Raw genomic sequence first — 21,368 nt, forward strand, 5'->3', positions numbered from 1 at the left:
ATCATCAATGAAAATAAAACATAATCCAATTCAAATCAAATACAAATCAATAAATAAAATGTACTGTTGGTGAGCGAGAAACTGCCACATATCGAGATCTAGCATCACCATGCGGATCTCAGCCACTGCCAACAGAACCGAACCGTGGCCAATTGTATATATGCCATGTCAGCCAGCGGCTACCCACAAAATGGCTATGGACCGACTTCTCCAACTGAATGGCATACATTATCAGTGGTAATTAGAATGCATTGAAAACAGTAAGTGTCCTACAAAAGTACCGTACCGTTTTCTTGGAAAACCAGGGTTTACAATAGCAGCTTGTGAAAGGTGAAAAGCAGTCCATTCTAGTCAAACAAACTGTTAATCGTTCGTGTGTTTATCATGTTTGTTTTAGATGATTATTAAGATACAGTACCTTACCATATTCTTGGAGAACCAGTGTTTACAATAACAGCTTGTGAAAAGTGAAAAACAGTCAAATTCTAGTCAAACAAATTGTTAATCTTTCGTGTGTTTATCATGTTTCTTTTAGATAACTATTAAGAGAATAGCATTGAAGTACTTTGTCAAACAAATTGTTAATCTTACGTGTGTTTATCATGTTTCTTTTAGATGACTATTAAGAGAATAACACTGATGTACGTTGTTCCCAATAATGTTTGGTCGGATTGTGTAACTGTAATAATCGTTGTAACGAGGTCTGACCATGTTAAAACCTTGTTCTCTTTCAGAGTCATCATCACCACCATCACCATCATCACCAAATCTGTACATAATTGCAGGAATAGTGCTTGTAGGCATTGTCGTATTTGTCTTGATAGTAGCAGTGACCATGTGTATCAGGTACCAAGTTTTGTATGTAATAAATTTGGGGACACTCTTCACTTTGTCGAGTTGTCAGATATTGGCTACAGATCAGGGGTCCTCTAGAGAGAGATTGTCTTCACCTCGCTGCCAGTGATTGTATCATCTGTCCACACAGCCTTTTTAATGACTACATTAAAGAGCTTATCTTCACCTCGCTGCTAATAATTGTAGGATGTGTTCACACACTGAGCCTTTTTAGCGACTACATTCAAGAGATTGTCTTCACCTGACTGCCAATAATTGTAGGATGTGTCCACATAGAGCCTTTTTAATGGCTAAATTAAAGAGATTGTCTTCACCTGGCTGCCAGTAATTGTAATATGTGTCCACATAGAACCTCTTTAATGACTAAATTAAACAGATTGTCTTCACCTTGCTGTCAGTAATTGTAGCAGGTGTCCACATAGAACCTTTTTAATGACTAAATTAAAGAGATTGTCTTTACTTCGCTGTCAGTAATTGTAGTATGTGTCCACATAGAACCTTTTTAATGACTAAATTAAACAGATTGTCTTCACCTTGCTGTCAGTAATTGTAGCAGGTGTCCACATAGAACCTTTTTAATGACTAAATTAGAGAGATTGTCTTCACCTTGCTGTCAGTAATTGTAGCATGTGTCCACATAGAACCTTTTTAATGACTAAATTAAAGAGATTGTCTTCACCTCGCTGCCAGTAATTGTAGTATGTGTCCACATAGAACCTTTTTAATGACTAAATTAAAGAGATTGTCTTCACCTCGCTGTCAGTAATTGTAGCACGTGTCCACATACAGCCAGTTTAATGACTAAAGAAAGGAGATTGTCTTCACCTCGCTGTCAGTAATTGTAGCATGTGTCCACATAGAGCCTGTTTAATGACTAAATTAGAGAGATTGTCTTCATCTCGCTGTCAGTAATTGTAGTATTTGTCCACATAGAGCCTTTTTAATGACTAAATTAAAGAGACTGTCTTCACCTCGCTGTCAGTAATTGTAGCATGCGTCCATATAGAGCCTTTTTAATGACTAAATTAAAGAGACTGTCTTCACCTCGCTGTCAGTAATTGTGGCACGTGTCCACATACAGCCAGTTTAATGACTAAATTAAAGAGATTGTCTCCACCTCGCTGTCAGTAATTGTAGCATGCGTCCATATAGAACCTTTTTAATGACTAAATTAAAGAGATTGTCTTCACCTCGCTGTCAGTAATTGTAGCACGTGTCCACACAGAGCCAGTTTAATGACTAAATTAAAGAGACTGTCTTCACCTCGCTGTCAGTAATTGTAGCACGTGTCCACACAGAGCCAGTTTAATGACTAAATTAGGGAGATTGTCTTCACCTCGCTGTCAGTAATTGTAGCACGTGTCCACATACAGCCAGTTTAATTACTAAAGAAAGGAGATTGTCTTCACCTCGCTGTCAGTAATTGTAGCATGTGTCCACATAGAGCCAGTTTAATGACTAAATTAAAGAGATTGTCTTCACCTCGCTGTCAGTAATTGTAGCATGCGTCCACATAGAGCCAGTTTAATGATTAAAGAAAGGAGATTGTCTTCACCTCGCTGTCAGTAATTGTAACATGTGTCCACATACAGCCAGTTTAATGTCTAAATTAAAGAGATTGTCTTCACCTCGCTGTCAGTAATTGTAACATGTGTCCACATACAGCCAGTTTAATGTCTAAATTAAAGAGATTGTCTTCACCTCGCTGTCAGTAATTGTAGCATGTGTCCACACAGAGCCAGTTTAATGATTAAATTAAAGAGATTGTCTTCACCTCGCTGCCAGTAATTGTAGCACGTGTCCACATAGAGCCAGTTTAATGACTAAATTAAAGAGATTGTCTTCACCTCGCTGTCAGTAATTTTAGCATGTTTCCACATAGAGCCAGTTTAATAATTAAATTAAAGAGATTGTCTTCACCTCGCTGTCAGTAATTGTAGCACGTGTCCACATAGAGCCAGTTTAATGACTAAATTAAAGAGATTGTCTTCACCTCGCTGCCAGTAATTGTAGCACGTGTCCACACAGAGCCAGTTTAATGACTAAATTAAAGAGATTGTCTTCACCTCGCTGTCAGTAATTGTAGGACGTGTCCACATAGAGCCAGTTTAATGACTAAATTAGAGAGATTGTCTTCACCTCGCTGTCAGTAATTGTAGCACGTGTCCACACAGAGCCAGTTTAATGACTAAATTAGAGAGATTGTCTTCACCTCGCTGTCAGTAATTGTAGCACGTGTCCACATACAGCCAGTTTAATGACTAAAGAAAGGAGATTGTCTTCACCTCGCTGTCAGTAATTGTAGCATGTGTCCACATAGAGCCTGTTTAATGACTAAATTAGAGAGATTGTCTTCATCTCGCTGTCAGTAATTGTAGTATTTGTCCACATAGAGCCTTTTTAATGACTAAATTAAAGAGACTGTCTTCACCTCGCTGTCAGTAATTGTAGCATGCGTCCATATAGAGCCTTTTTAATGACTAAATTAAAGAGACTGTCTTCACCTCGCTGTCAGTAATTGTAGCACGTGTCCACATAAAGCCAGTTTAATGACTAAATTAAAGAGATTGTCTCCACCTCGCTGTCAGTAATTGTAGCATGTGTCCACATGGAACCTTTTTAATGACTAAATTAAAGAGACTGTCTTCACCTCGCTGTCAGTAATTGTAGCATGCGTCCATATAGAACCTTTTTAATGACTAAATTAAAGAGATTGTCTTCACCTCGCTGTCAGTAATTGTAGCATGCGTCCATATAGAGCCTTTTTAATGACTAAATTAAAGAGATTGTCTTCACCTCGCTGTCAGTAATTGTAGCACGTGTCCACATACAGCCAGTTTAATGACTAAATTAAAGAGATTGTCTCCACCTCGCTGTCAGTAATTGTAGCATGTGTCCACATGGAACCTTTTTAATGACTAAATTAAAGAGATTGTCTTCACCTCGCTGTCAGTAATTGTAGCAGGTGTCCACATACAGCCAGTTTAATGACTAAAGAAAGGAGATTGTCTTCACCTCGCTGTCAGTAATTGTAGCATGTGTCCACATAGAGCCTGTTTAATGACTAAATTAGAGAGATTGTCTTCATCTCGCTGTCAGTAATTGTAGTATTTGTCCACATAGAGCCTTTTTAATGACTAAATTAAAGAGACTGTCTTCACCTCGCTGTCAGTAATTGTAGCATGCGTCCATATAGAGCCTTTTTAATGACTAAATTAAAGAGACTGTCTTCACCTCGCTGTCAGTAATTGTAGCACGTGTCCACATACAGCCAGTTTAATGACTAAATTAAAGAGATTGTCTCCACCTCGCTGTCAGTAATTGTAGCATGTGTCCACATGGAACCTTTTTAATGACTAAATTAAAGAGACTGTCTTCACCTCGCTGTCAGTAATTGTAGCATGCGTCCATATAGAACCTTTTTAATGACTAAATTAAAGAGATTGTCTTCACCTCGCTGTCAGTAATTGTAGCATGCGTCCATATAGAGCCTTTTTAATGACTAAATTAAAGAGATTGTCTTCACCTCGCTGTCAGTAATTGTAGCACGTGTCCACATACAGCCAGTTTAATGACTAAATTAAAGAGATTGTCTCCACCTCGCTGTCAGTAATTGTAGCATGTGTCCACATGGAACCTTTTTAATGACTAAATTAAAGAGATTGTCTTCACCTCGCTGTCAGTAATTGTAGCAGGTGTCCACATAGAGCCAGTTTAATGACTAAATTAAAAAGATTGTCTCCACCTCACTGTCAGTAATTGTAGCACGTGTCCACATACAGCCAGTTTAATGACTAAATTAAAGAGATTGTCTCCACCTCGCTGTCAGTAATTGTAGCACGTGTCCACATACAGCCAGTTTAATGACTACATTAAAGAGATTGTCTTCACCACGCTGTCAATAATTGTAGTATGTGTCCACATAGAGCCAGTTTAATGACTAAATTAGAGAGATTGTCTTCACCTCGCTGCCAGTAATTGTAGCACGTGTCCACATAGAGCCAGTTTAATGTCTAAATTAAAGAGACTGTCTTCACCTCGCTGCGAATAATTGTAGCACGTGTCCACATAGAACCTTTTTAATGACTAAATTAGAGAGATTGTCTTCACCTCGCTGCTAATAATTGTAGGATGTGTCCACATAGAACCTTGTTATGACTAAATTAAAGAGATTGTCTTCACCTCGCTGCCAGTAGCATGTGTCATTAATTGTAACATGTTCCAACATAGCCTTTTTAATTACTAAATCACGCAAACTATTATCCTGATCACTATCAAAGATGACCGTATTAGGTATGGTGAAAACGTCTGCGAGACAAGTGGATTAATCACATATCGATTCTCAAGAATTCCAAAGATTTACTTGAAATCATTGATTGTGAATCCAGATAAAAATTATTTAATATTAAAACATTTGATTTTTTAACATTACACACAGCAGGGTGTATACTACCAAATAAAATCCCATAGACGACAATAGTAACATATGTGGCTAAAACTCCTACCTGCACCATATCAATCAGCATAAACGCCACGAATATAAATACTACCACCCCTCACTCTTAAAGTGAATCAAATAAAAGTTCTTTAATATTAAAACATTTGATTTTTCAACATTATACACAGCAATCTTCCACGACAAGCTTAAGAAAAAACATGCATTCCTTAATCACTGGGGCAATGGTGAACGAAGATATAAATATATAACTATGTTCCAGGAATCTGGACAATTCGTAAATATTGAGACTGAATCCAGACTGAAGTATACAGATACTGACATATGTGATATACTGACTTCCTCATAGACAAAAATGTAACATATATGTCAAATTTGGAGATAAGATATAAACACAGAAAATAGCAATCGCCACTACTTGCCGATTTGTTTCTCTGTGCATATGAATCCGCATTTCTCACCAAGCTGGTCAAATGAAAAGAAAGGAATCTGGCTAAAATGTTTAACTTTACTCTCCGCTATATTGGTGATCTTATATCGTTCAATAATAGCAGGATTACAGATTACATTCCATTAATTTACCACAAGAGTTACAAATAAAAGAAACATCTGAAGGTATTAAGTCAGTTTCCTACCTCGATGTATGCATAGAGATTCAAAGCGACACCGGTCTACAAAAAAAGCTGTAAGACAAAAGGTGTGACTACAAATTTTCAACAGTCAATTTTCGCTTTATATCGAGCAATATACCTTCTTCTCCAGCTTTTGGTGTCTACATATCACAACTTTAAGATAACTTAACCTTCTGACTACTGCAGGCGAGATATCTCACCCGACGTCACGCCAGTCGATATACTGTACACTGTATACAGTGCATTCCCCAATTCATATTTTCCGTCGTTTTGCATACGCCACTTACCGGAAATACAACACAGGAAGAGTTACAGACAATATGGTTGCTTTAGGTTTTCGTTTTTCAATGGAAAATACCTTGGAATTTTAAGTTCAAAAACTGGTTTTGGGCTCATATTTTTGCTTAACAGTGGCAGCCCGTCTCGGTCATTTTCAGGGATTGATTGCTGATTGTGACAGCTAATTTGATAATAAATTTGATTGTTTTACCAACAACGAAAATCACCAAATATTGGGATATGAATCGTAGTTCTTTTTTTCTTTCTTTTTTAAAAAAATCTGGTAAGAAAACCACTGTTATTGGGAATAATGGTCTTTTAATGGACATACATACTGGACATCTGGCCACAAATGCCCATAAGTAAATGCAACTTTTTCGATTTTTTGCCTGATTTTAATCACCATGAACTGATCTAAAATATAAAAATTAGAAAAACCTATAAAAATAATACTTACTGATTCAAATATGAACTTTATTTTATGTATTTATAAAACATTTCAGTGAAAATATGAGTAAAAATTATAAACTTGTACTCACTCAACATGCTTTTTTGTCAAAAATTAATCCAGGAGTCTAAAGGTTAAGACAAAAGGGATGACTTCAATTTTTCAACATATCTACATATCACAACTTCTAAGATGCCTTACCACATGCTCATTGTATGGATATTTCAAACAATTCTATATCAAAAGATATCTTATTGCATTCTCATTGTATGGAGATTTCAAACAACACCATATCATTCTGGAACAGAAGTAGTTCCACCAGGATTATGTGGAATTCGAAACATTTTATGGTATTGTAGACTATATCTACTAAATACGATGCATTACTAACCAACATACCGGTCCTAGAGGCTATATCTACTAAATATGATTAATTTCTGACCAAAACGATGACTGATGCTATTCCATATTTTGAACTCGTACATACTTTTTCATCTCTTTGGTGAAACACTGCAAATTTATTATTTTTCGTCGTTTTAGATGAAATGACAGACTTGACAGCTGTGATGGCAGTACTCATGACGAGTGCCATCGATATAGCAGGATATGTTCACCTTTCGCGAATACCTGATATCTTCACTGTTATGACAGTCATTCATGAGTGTATGTCATCACAACCATACTTATCCTAATTATCGTAATGAGCTCTGACGGTTGCTTGTTTTGATTTAGTAACCCAGTCTGGTAGTGGCATTCCTCTTTATGGCGGTGTAAAAAGGGATGAAATCTCCAGTAAAGGATTTCTTTGGGAATGGCTGACATCCTATAGACCAGGCACTTGATAGAGATACATGGAATCAACCACTATTTTGCCATATGCCCGTTCGACTCTGCATTGTGCAGAGATACAGCCCTGATCATGTATTACAGTTTTGTTATGTTTTCAAAACAACCCTTTTAATGACTAAATTAAGGGGATTGTCCCCTGCTGCCCATTATTAATTGTAGCATGTTTCCAATAAAAGTGGGGGTTTTCCTTAATGACGAAATTATAGATATTGTTCTAAGCTACCTATCAATAATTGTAGCATGTTTCCAATAAACTCTTTTTAATAACTAAATTATAGAGATTGTCGTCAGCTGGATATCATTATCAGGGGTGGGAATTTTCGGATCAGCTGTTTTCCTCTCATGGAACATTGCGTTTCCTCACATTTTAATCGCCCTTTCCTCCAAAATGTGTCAGATGGTACAGATTTTGACCTACGATTTCAAGAATTTCCGGAACCCCTCTAGATTTCCTCTTTTTTTTGACAGTTCATCAATTCCCATCCCTGCATTGTTTGTAGCATGTTTCCAATACAATCAATAGACATCGGTCAACCCACATGTTTTTCTTCTTTCTTTTTTTCTCTTTTTTTTTCCAATGTCCAAAAACTAGTAAGACTAAAAAGCAATGGCGTTTGCTTTCTTGTCTCTGTGTGTTTCTCTTTGTCTATTGGAATCAATGCATGTATGTGTTTGTGTGTGAGTCTTCGTGTTAGTACCTTGCCTTGCCTTGTGCATCTGTCAAATACACAAACCTTTTACATACATCGAAATGGAATATGAACATGTCAGATCACAGATCAGTGAGCATATTTAATGTAAACTGAACACTGCACTGATAGACCGGCCTCGGTGGTGTCGTGGTTAAGCCATCGGACATAGGCTGGTAGGTACAGTGTTTGTAGCCCGGGAACCGGTTCCCACCCATGGCGAGTTTTAACGACACAATGGGTAGGTATAAGACCACTACACCCTCTTCTCTCTCACTAACAATTAACCCACTGTCCTGGACAGACAGCCCAGAGGTTTGTGTCCAGGACATTGTGCTTAAATCTCAATTGGATAAAAGCATGAAAATAAGTTGAAATGAATAAATGCATTGATGGTATCAAAATTCATCCATGCGTTAATAGTAGAGACCAAAGAAACCAGTCTGGCTACCAATTGTATCTGATTTTGTTATTACATATATGGGTCATTCTTCATTAAGTGCAATTTTTGTGTATCGTGTACATCATTTTATTACGTTTATATCTGCAACAACATAACTACTACTTTTTGATAAACACATGTATTTGTCATGAATGAATAAAGATATTGATTGTTATTATTAGTTGTTTTGGCCATTTTTATTTATTATATGTACATATATGTGCATTTTTTGCATGTTACCAGCTCAACACCTAAATTTTAATTCATAGTTTCAAACTTTATAAAATGACCAAACTAATTCTGTTTTATGTCATTATATCATATTTTACATGAAAATTAAGAAAAACAAAATGAAATGATATCAAAGTATTCTTAATTTGAAAAAAAATTCTTATATATGTTGGTTACAAGTTTTTATGTCAGTGGTGTAACCGATGATGAATTTGCTGATATCAACACTTGATGATCCCCAAATTACCAATTTTGAACACCAGGGGGCTCTGCAGTGCAGACAAGAAACAAATGGCAGGCTAAGCAGGTAAGATTCTTGAATAATAGTTCTTGTATTCTTATCGTTGGTGGTTAGTTTTTAGCAGTATGTTTATTATGTGTCATTGGTGTTGTAACTGTATTTCAGTGGGAAACAAAGTTTAATAAGAAAAACACACTGTAGCATGTGAAACATGTGATTTCAAATCCTGAACACATGGTAACCTTTTTGGTTAATCTCATGGTTTGGGGAGAATTCGTTGTTTAGTATTATTTTGTCAGTGGTGTAACTGTCAGTGGTGTAACCAAGCAATTGGTAACACCACTGACGACCAAATAACACTACTGACAACTATGTACATTTAACACCAATATATATAATTTTCTCCCTCTTTTTGTCTGCTTGAATGTTGCCTGTCAGTCTCACTCTCTGTCTGGGTTTTTTCTCTGTGAATGAATGGGTATTATTAAATTAATATCCACAATTACACACACACACGCACACACACACACACACACACACACACACACACACACACACACACCTATGCACACAAAGACAAACACACCTGTCACACCCACCCACCCACATAGCCAGCCCCCCACACACAGTAAACACACAGTACACACATACACAGTACACACACACACACACACACACAGTACACACACAGTACACACACACACACACACAGTACACATACACAGTACACACATACACAGTACACACACACACTCAGTACACACTCACAGCACACACATACACAGTACACACACACAGTGTTGTTGTTATATCCAGTGGTAGTATGTAAAGCAAGCGTAGAGTGCTCAACTGAAAAGTAATGGTTTGTAGGACTGATACAGGACTCCAGCTTTTTTTGTCCTATCATAACTAGGTGCAGCAAATTACATGGTATGTACTGTCCTGTATTCCTTGTTGCGTGATGGTAGGAGTAGCCTTTATGAGAGTAGCATATTGCCTCCCACTAGACCAAGTCGGACACCAAACAACTGAAGTTTCAAATGTGCTGAGTTACCGTTAACAAATAACTTATCCATTGTTGTGTCCATTTTAATTATTTGGTGTCATATGGACCTTTTTCAAACTTATTTATCATTCTGTTGATTTCTTGTTTCTTATTATTGCAGTTATGGCATTAACTAATGCTGAGAAACAAAGACGCTACAGGGCTAAACGTAATGCAAACCCAGAATGTCGTGCACAATACCTTCAGAAGAAGAGAGAGAAATATCGGGCAGATCTAGCATCAGGACAGAAGCGCTTGGTTTCTGATCTGACACCAAGAGAACATAGGCAGCAGAGAAAGATCTGGCGATGCCAACAACAAAGAAGCAGGCATCATCGGAATCAAGCAGCGTTCATAACTCCACCTGCATCTCCAGTTGGGTCTGTGATAATTTATCCCAGACAACGCAGGCAAGGTAGAAGATTAGTTAACAGAGAGAGAGCTAAAGTATACAGAGAGAATGTCAAGTTAAGACAACAGTTAGAAAAGGAAAAGCGAAATCTTAACAAATACAAAACGCGGTACCATCGCCTTAAGAGAAGAATGGCATCAGATACAGATCGACAACTTACACCTAGATCAAAAACCAAACACCTCATGCGCATATGGCATATCAAACCTTCAAGAGTACAGAAAACATTAACATTCCACTATGCTTTACTGCAGCAGCTAAGAAGCAAGTATTCTCATACCAAAACTGATCGAGCAAAGCAAAACTTTCGACAAATATTTTCAGGAAAGATTCTGAGAAAGTACAAAGTAATGACATTAGCAAGACAGGCAATAGGATTTTCAAATGGAAGACACAAGACAGGATATGTAGATGGTATCAGAAGCACGAGAGCAAAGGTTGACCTGCAGAAGAAAATATGTAACTTTTATCTTCGTGATGATGTCAGCAGGATCATTACAGGTAAAAAGAATACTGTTACTCTTCATAAAGTTAAGAAACAACGTCGACTATTGTGTGAGAGTTTGCAAAACCTGCACATCAAGTTCCTGTCAGAATCACCAATAGCGATATCATATTCATTCTTCTGCAAGATGAGGCCGTTTTGGGTCCGGTCACCTACTGAACAAGACAGAGAAACTTGTCAATGCAAAACACATGAATATTTACAGTTCATGGTCAATGCACTATATAAACTTAAGATTGTAGAATCAAGAGACTTGGAAAATATAGCTGATTCTGTTGTCTGCAAACCAGCCTCTAAGTCATGTTATTATGGTCAGTGCCTAGACTGTAAATCGACACCATACGAATTGGCCAAAAAACCAGGACAAGATGAAGTTTCTTATTTTCAGTGGGCACAAGAGCGTAAGCTTCATGCAAATGGAGAAACATTTTCTCTAATCACAGTTAAAACTGAAGTGAAAACAACACAGTCTGATCTTGTTGACATGTTCCAGTCTAGTCTTGACAAGTTCAAAAAACACTTGTTCAACATCCGCTGGCAATACAAAGCATATCGGAAAGTCAGAGAAAACTTGAAACCAAATGAATGCCTTATACATGTTGACTGGAGCGAAAATTATGAATGCCGATATGCATCAGAGATACAGTCAGTCCATTTTGGAGGATCCCATCAACAGGTTTCACTGCATACTGGTGTCCTTTACGTCAGTACTCCAGAGGCACCGTTGTCGTTTTGTACACTGTCGGAATCAAGGCGACATGACCCGGCTGCAATATGGACACACATGGAGCCTGTTCTTGATTTGGTCCGAAAAGAGTATCCAGATGTTGATACTCTACATGTGTTTAGCGACAGTCCTGCAACACAGTACCGACAAAAGGCAAACTTTTACTTACTCTCATCAGAACCATTCAAGAAAGGCTTCAGACAAATTGCCTGGCATTTCTTTGAAGCAAGCCATGGCAAAGGAGCACCTGATGGTGTCGGAGGATCAGTCAAAAGAATTGCCGACAGACTCGTACGTCAAGGACATGACATTCCTGACGCAACATCACTGTTTAATCTACTTAAAAATCAAAATTCAGCCATAAAGCTCTTTCACATCTCCAGTCAAAAAGTTGAAGAGAAGTTCAATATGTTGGCAGGGGTCGGATCTCTTATGAATGTAAAGGGCACCATGCAGCTGCACGAAGTCATAAGTTTATTTCCAGGTAATTTACAAGTCCGGGATGTGAGCTGCGTATGTTCAGCAGGGAAACTAGACTGCCCTTGTTATGCATTGAGAGCTGTCAACGTGATAGAGACCCAACAAAGCTCCACAGAAGAAACAGGCGGAAATGCTGTCGGTTCATCTACTGGAATACAGGCATCCTTGATATACAGACCTGAAGCAGTCACGAACGAACATATTGGAAAGTGGTGTGCTATACAATATGACGGAGAAGTTTATCCAGGTCTAATACAAGCAGTTGAAAACAATGACATTAAAATCAAATGTATGCATCGAATTGGAACGAATAGATTTTATTGGCCATCTCCTCATGAGGATATCAACTGGTATGGGGATGGACAGGTTATCTGTTTCATTTCTGAACCTACGTATGCCAACAGAAGATATGTCATGGTCGAAAAAGAAGTTTGGGATGAAATACAAAAACAAAATGTGCTTTAGACTAACTGTCTTCTCTGAAAAAAGGCATTTTATTTCAGTACACGTTTTGTGGAATTATTGTGAATTTGTTTTAAAACATTTAAGTGAAAGTTCTTTAAATAAAGTTTGAATGTTTAGTTTGAATGCCATTGTGGAGAAACTGGTATTGAATGAAATACAAACAATAAAACAATAAACAGAATTATATGCATCTAGTTACTCTAATATCAAGACTGGAACTCGTGTTGAATTTGTGTTAAAAGCATTTTAAGTGAATATTTCTTCAATAAAGTTTGAATGTTTAACAGTTATGTTTGACTGTTTTGTTACTGCATGTCAACTATAGCATTTAATTTATCATATTGGTATACTGTTTAAGCCGGTTAAAACTGAATCAGATTCGTATGTCAGTGGTGTTACTGTGGTCAGTGGTGATACTATGAGTCAGTGGTGTAACCAGTACATTTTCCACACTTAATATTTTAATAATTTGCTTGGCCAATAAAAAGAAATGTGCAGTATGCATACATATATTGCAAAAAACCCCACATTGTGTTAAAAATAATTTAAATACCAAAGAAACATAAAATACAATAAAAATGCCATGTCATAAATATAAATATATATATATATATATATGATCATCTTTTGAGTAATTTTATTGCACATATTCAGCTTTCATATTGGATGAAAACCCTTGGGCATATGTTTGTGACATATGAACTTCAGTATATGTAAGTTTCTTTATAAATTTGATGCATTTGTCATATTTGCATACTTGTTCTATCGTCCGTAACACAACTGACAAAATGTTCCGACATGCAAGTAGTTGAGATATCTTTTTTTAATTAAGATTAAATGATTAAGAATGACCCATATAGTTATTGTAGCATTTTAAAAACTATATACCCGGTATCTAGAAAATATTAATAGATATTCCTAGAGTACTAATGAAGGAATAGAATAGAATATATGTTTAACAACACCCCAGCACGAAACCTACATCGGATATTGGGTGTCTAATGAAGGAATACATATTTTCTACCGGACCCAACACATGTTATTATCTATTAAAGTCAAGGGCCTTAACTCTGCGAAAAAGGGATAAAACCCTTAACAGTTACATTTGCTCTGCAAATCTATATGATGTAGCTAAGCACGAAATTTCAGCTGAATATCTTGAGGTATTGTGAAGAACAGCCAAAAAAAATATGTTTGGGACAGGTGGTCATTCAGACAGGTGGGGGAAAACCCCTTACAATCCACTCCGGTTGGATGATAGGTGACTAAAAATAATTATCAATTAAAAACTACTACTACTGAAATGTGTATGTGTGTTGTGTCTTCATGTAGTATGGTAGACGGGATGTAGTACAGTGGTATAGCAATCGCCTGATGTGCGGTCGGTTTGGGATCAATCCCCGTCAGTGGACTCATTGGGCTATTTCTCGTTTCAGCCAGTGCACCACGACTGGTATACCAAAGGCCATGGTATGTGTTATCCCCTTTGCTGGATGGTGTATATAAAACATCCCATGCTACTAATGAAAAAAATGCAGAGGGTTTCATCTTTAAGACTATATATCACCATTACCAAATGTTTGACATCCAAAATTATTTATAGATCAAAGTGCTCCACTGGTGTCGTTAAAAAAAAAAAGTTCATGTGATTTATTTACTCTAAAACTTTCAGAAATATATAAATATATTTTAATGTCAAAAAATTGTGTAATGTCCCTCTATGACTTTAAACATATTTGTTCTTTACAAAGTGTTACATCAGAGTATGTATTGTACTTTATATATACACATTAAGACGCTGTTGAAATAATTTTTTAAATGACCATAACTTCGGCACTAAGGCGTACACTACAATAAATCTCTGGCGGACACACTGATTGTATGTTTTTGTTTTTATCATTTCCCCTTGACCAATGTGACCATACAAAGGTTGAAATAAAGATCGTATTTTAAAGTATTATATTTTATATTAGTGAATTGTAATGTATTATATTTTATGTTACAGTATTGTATTGTATTGTATTGTATTGTATTGTATTGTAAAATGGATTGAAAAACTGCAGAATATACCTTCACAATAAAACAAAAAATGGAAGAAACAAAAAATTAATTAAACAAACAGTCATGCAGATTCTGCTTTTAAAACGAATTGGATCAAAGTGACTTCAAATGTAACTTCTAGAATCTGCTAACCATGCAAAACTGAGTCTGTATAAAACGTGTACTGCTATTTCATTTCGGGTTTTTTTGTGTGTTTTTTTTGGCAGATTCAAAGTTTGGGGATAATTTTTGTTGTTCATACCCCGATGAACGTCAAAGAAACAACAAACAATCCTTAAAAAAGATAGATAGACATACATAAATGAAATAGATAATCTAAACGACAAAACCGTATCCCATTATTAAAATCGTATCTCTACACAAGGTAGAATCGAAAGCAGGCTTCGAAATTCACGACGGCTCCACGGCATTTGCCGTACTGCCTGGTGCATTTGCCGTGATGCCTCAAAAATACCAGTTACTTTACGGCTATGAATAACCGTGCCCTTTTAATTACCTGCCGTGGTGCCCCTTTTGTGTATGTTTGTTTTTTTAAGACTTGTACAACCCTAACTTTTATTTTAAAACATTAAACATGCACGAATTCGATGTTCCTTGGTAGTGTTTGTATACAGTTTCTTGGTCATGTATTAGAATTGCACATCGAACGTAACAAATGATAAATTACGGTTGAAACGTACAGCGTTACGGGGAAAATACCCACCGTAAATTGCCGAAAGGTTTAACGTCGTACATTTACGAAAATAAACGTAAAAAAGCCGAAAAAGAATCCCGGGGCAATTTGTTTTTCTTCAAAATATGCCTACAAGAAAAAGAAGATTAAAAGAATCCGAGAAACAACGGAAGGAAGAGGGACAAAAGTTGCCAAAACTTTTTCATTATTTCAGGTAAAAATTATTATTATTATTATTACTATTATTATTATTAGCTATTTAAATGCCCGCTGCGTTCAAATTTTGAAATTATAAAAAAAAGTCTGTCCCATCATTCTATAAAAAATGTTTTTTGCTATTAATTTCAGTTTTGTTTGACGTAACAAGAAAAGTAAAAGTGTATTGGAAATAACAAAACAATACTAATTTTGTGTGCAATTTACAAATCAATCGGCTTAGAAATGAATAACTTGTAGTAAATTTCATAGTAATAAAAAAGGTGTTCCCTTTGGGACGGGCTTATAGTTTTAATGTTTATTAGCCTATTGAACGGACCCATCTTAAAATCACCCAAATTAATTTATTCCCAATTAACTGAAACATTGAAATAAATGTGAACTGTTTAATGTTTGTGGTTATTCTTGAATATTCCGTTTATTTATTACCCATGCTCAACAGTTGATAGGCCTATACATCACTGGCGTAGGAAGCGGGTACTTTGTAGCAGCATCGATGGTTTATATATTAATTTTATACGTGTGTCTGTGTGCCCACCCACCCCACTTTTTTGTATCTTCCTACAGGCTACACCCGTGTATATTAACTAATTCTGGGTACTAGGCCTAAGCAGTAGCCAACAACGAAAATTGTACCACGTCTTCTTCAAATGACCTTCACCTTTGCATGCGGAAAAAACGCGAAGACTTGTAGTCTGTGCATGTGGTATCGAGAAATCCTTGATTGTTTTCTTGAGATCGCACGTTGTTGTTTTTGGAAAATAAACCTACAATGTATGAGATGACTGGAGTTACGATACTACGATATATTTTCCTCTATAGGCCTACAGTATTTAGCAGTTTGTAATAAAAGCCGTTTAATCGCCATACGTTACCGTACTGTCATGCGATCTCGTGTGTCACCAATTACCGTGGTACCTAATAAGAGCACGCGTTAATGATTCCAATTTCAAACAAATTAGTTACTCTCATATCCATTCAACGTCCAGGCATGTCTAGTCTGGGTCCAGTCTCTAACAACGCCAGTGATTGGGTCCAGGGCACGGCGTAAGAAGGTGCCAAAAAGTGAGGTGGGGGTGTATAAAAACCATCGCTGCCCCCCCCCCCCCCCCCCCCCCCCACGCGCACACACCCCTCAACCTCCATTTAACACACACACATATATATGAAAAATAATCCATAAATGCTGAAAACATACTTAAGAAAATAGGCCATGGACATGGTGTACTCCGACAATGTTTACGTTTTTGTGGATACTGTCACATGACAGAATGAGATTTATCCCTCCACTTTTTTTTAATTCTATAATTAAATGGGTCATTTGGTTAATCCTGTTATTACAATTATGTTTGTTGGAGAAAAAGTTGAAATTAGGGTGGATTTTTTAAATTATTGTTAAATATAGAATTTACAACAAAAATAATATAAAGATTAAATTTTTAAAAACCTAGATGATTTGGTTTGAACATTTATTTATTTAATTATTTGTATTTCAAATAATTTAACACTGAACATTTCATCCCTTTTCCTAAAGCTTTGATTGTATTGTTCTGAAACGTAATACACATATTCTCTTGATAGTCTCCACAAAATAATAAAGATGTCTAAACTTGTGAAAACGTTTTTTGTTTTTTAAATTAATGAGATTGTAAAACTGAAATAGAAATCTTGATTGGTTAATTCTGAAACTTAGTACCTGTATTCTACAGTGATTCTCTGGAGATACCTTCACAAACAAATAGATAAAATTAACATATCTACTTTTATTATAGATTATTTTATTTTATTTCTTTAATGTTAAGACTTTAACATAACTGTCCAGCCATTCAAATATAATTTTCTTTCAGTCATACTCCATCTACCACCTCGTCATCCAGTCAGGCTGGTCAGTTGTGTACACCGACACATTCAAGCACAGTAACTGTGGTTGATAGTCCAACCAAAGGCCAGGAATCTACCAGGAGCAACGCAAGTAAAACTAGTAAAACAGCTGATGATGTTTCCAATGTCAAGAAAAGAAAGGTGAAAAATACTACACTAAGACTTGAAACAGTAAAATCGTGGGGATTTGAGTGGTTGGATTTTGAGTGTAAGACTGAGCATAATATTACACATGTAATCAAAGTGTGGTGTAAAACATGCAAGAAAGCATATGATGACCATAATACATCCATCCCAAAGGAAATCTGCAATACGACACATGGCGAGAATGCAAAGTCATCAGAGTTTGATCTTATTGCAGCTTATATTAATGGTACTTCAAATGTAAAAAAAAGACACAGCAGTCACACATGGAAAATCCAAACATCATAGAGATGCTGTCAGTAAAAACAAGAACACTGAGAGAAATACAATTGCCTGCTCATTCCTTAAAATGGATGAAGTTGTAAAATCAAGAATGTGTAAACTCTTTGACATAGCATATACTGTGGCAAAATGCGAGTTGCCTTTTACATTTTATCCTACTATGGTTGCCATGGAAAATAAACATGGGGTAGACACTGGGACAAGTTACCTCAATGACAAACAATGTACAAATTTTATTGAGCATATTGGTGAGACAATGACAAATGAAGTACAAGAACTATTTCAAGCAAAACCTTTCTATTGTTCTATTATGTTTGATGGAAGCACAGACAAAACTCTGGCTGAGAAAGAAGTAATTAGCATCAAATTACTACAGAACGGCAAACCAACAAGTAAGGTTTTAGGGTGAGTGGAATTTAATTTTTCTCACTTTGTTTTATAAAGGGTAGTTACAGTATGAAGCTCAGTGCAGGAGCACTCACCTGAGGTACAATGTGTAATAAGACTGAGTACCATAGAAATACTCTGAGGGTGTGTGGGGGTTCCCATTCCAACATATGCCCATGACTGACACTTCAAAAGCTGTGGTATGCACTGTCCTGTGTATCCTTATATGTATGATACAAAAGATACATTGCTGCCTTATATATATATACATATACAAATATTCCTTTCCTTTTATGAATTAATTACGAAAATACTAATAGTTGCAATAGAGCTAGTTCTCACAGGCTGCTTGTACTACAGATTCAGTTTGATTGACCTGCCTATAATTATATGTCATATTACAGAAAATGGGTGGGACGTAGCCCAGTGTAAAACACTCGCTGGATGCGTGGTCAGTTTGGGATCGATCCCCGTCAGTGGGTCCATTGAGCTATATATCGTTCCTGCCAGTGCACCACGACTGGTATATCAAAAACCGTGGTATGTGCTATCCTGTCTGTGGAATGGTGCATATAAAAGGCCCCTTGCTACTAATCGAAAATATGGCAGGTTTTCTCTCTGACTATACGTCAGATTTACCAAATGTTTGATGTCCAATAGCCGATGATTAACAATTTATTAAGCAATGTACTCTAGTGGTGTCGTTAAACAAAACAAACTTTTTTATTTCAGAATATGTGAACCAGAGAGTGGTCAAGCAGATGATATAAAGGAAGCCATAGATAGAAAGTGTTTGGACATGAAGCTGGATCTCTCCTCCTCGTGTGTCGCAGTTGCAGCAGATGGAGCTTCCGTTAACTTTGGGGCCAAAGGAGGGGTTTTAAAGAAGCTGCAGAATGAGATGCCTTGGATAAAAATGATACACTGCTTGGCTCATCGACTGGAATTGGCTTTGTCAGATGCTTTCAAGGAAACCTATTACAAAGACACAGTAAATAATTTTTAACTTATAATATTATATCAACAGATAATGCTTACGTTTACGATTACTGAAGTTGTTTTGTAGAGTGGACCTACATCTCTACAGGATGCTTTATGGCCATGAACATAGAATAGTCTAGATATTATAATATTTCAAGTATTAATGTTTACAAATAAACACCCAGAAACACTAGACAGATTTGTAATAATGTAATGAAAAAATGTCATAATTTTTAAATCTATCAACATTTTACATTCTTAATTAAGTTTCTAGGGACGTCCAATAATATTTCAAAATCTTAGGTAACCAGAAGTTTGTTCACATGATTTTTACAGATTGTTCAATATTGTGTATTATATTTAATATTACATAACCGCTGAGTTACAGTGTCCAAAAATCATCTTAGAATACACCAATAAAGATTTAGAATCTAATGATTCATTGCATAATCGGGGTAGGATTGAGCTCAGTTGGTAGAGGACTTGTCTGAGGTGTTTGGGTCGAAGGATCAAACCCCATTGATGGATCCATTTTCTGTTTTTTCCATCCCAAACAGTGCTTCAGAATGGTAACAAAGTCTGTGGTATATATTATCCTATTTGTGGGATAATGCATATAAAAGATCCCTTGCTGCTAGTCAAAATAAAAGTGATGGCAGTGGATTTCCTGTCTCTGATTATTTGTTTGGTCCTCAACCATATGTCTGATGCCATATAACCGTAGATTAAAATGTGTTTGGTGTGTCATTACATTTTTATAATTGTACATATATATACTTTTTGTTCATTTTAGGTGGATGACTTGATGATGCGCCTTTATTATATGTACAGACGATCAGCCAAGAAATGGAAAGAACTGGAGCGCTTATCCGAGTCGATGAATGAAAATATTGTCAAGCCAAGCAGGTCACAGGGCACTCGTTGGATCGATCATCGCCGGAAAGCATTAAAAGCACTTGAACGTGACTACACCTGCTTGGTGTGCCAGTTCGAAGACATGGCGTCTGGGCAAAGAAAGGATATCAAACCAGCAGATCAAGCAAAAATGAATGGCTATCTAAAAATCTTTAAATCACACAAATTCATTTTGCATGTTGCTGCATACCAAGATTTGGTAGAAGACTTAGCTTCACTCTCTCTCTGTCTGCAACAAGATGATTTGGCAGTTTCAAATGTAAGAACCAGGATTGAAGCTGTTTGTCTATCTCTGAAAGCAAAACAAACCCAATATGGAAGACAGCTGCGCAATGTAATCAGTCAGACAACTGAAGAGAATCAACACACATTCCGAGGAGTGACGCTATCATCAGGTGCTAACACCATGACAGACTTTGCAAAACATCATACCAAGTTAATTCTCAACATCATTGAGTGTATTGAATCTCGATTCGCTACATTTATTCAAGACAACATATTGATGGCAGCTGACATATTTGATCCAGCCAACTTGCCAACTGAACAGGGAGATCTTGCCACATATGGGAACCACGATGTGGATTCACTGATTGACCACTTTGAACATATCCTGTCTTCTCAATGTGATGCCAATGCGGTACATGGGGAATGGATGATGCTGAAGTTGGATCTCTCAAAACATCACAAGACCATGACATATGCAGCAATCTGGGAAAAAATGTTCACTGAAAAACAAAATCTGTATCCAAACATCCTCCAACTTGTACAAATCGTTCTGGTCTTGCCCGTCTCTACCTCTCAAGTTGAAAGGCAATTCTCCTGCATAAAGAGAATACTGGGAGACTGGCGACTCAATTTGAAATTGAGCACTATGGAGCATCTTCTGAGAATCTGCTCAGATGGTCCGAAACCAGTGGACTTTGATCCATTACCTGCTGTAATGAGATGGAACAGCAGCAGTGTTTGTTCAAGGAGACCAGATACGTCATAATCTCTCACCACCAAAGTTGTCTTTAAGGACACCACAAAAAAATTAAAATACTGTTTTGTTTAATGACACCACTAAAATACT

The 21,368-nt window shown here is 36.6% G+C and overlaps 1 protein-coding gene across 2 annotated transcripts in view; it reads left to right on the plus strand.

Moving 5' to 3' along the window:
* The window catches only part of LOC121373389, a 52,654-nt gene that overhangs the window by 29,691 nt on the left and 1,595 nt on the right, over positions 1–21,368 (plus strand). For both annotated transcript variants that reach the window (XM_041500024.1, XM_041500025.1), the window contains exon 5: positions 735–846. In XM_041500024.1, the coding sequence (XP_041355958.1) occupies positions 735–846 (112 nt within the window). The remainder of the gene's footprint in view (positions 1–734; positions 847–21,368) is intronic.

The sequence above is a fragment of the Gigantopelta aegis genome, chromosome 5 (genome assembly GCF_016097555.1).
Source record: "Gigantopelta aegis isolate Gae_Host chromosome 5, Gae_host_genome, whole genome shotgun sequence".
NCBI classification, from domain to species: Eukaryota; Metazoa; Mollusca; class Gastropoda; order Neomphalida; family Peltospiridae; genus Gigantopelta; species Gigantopelta aegis.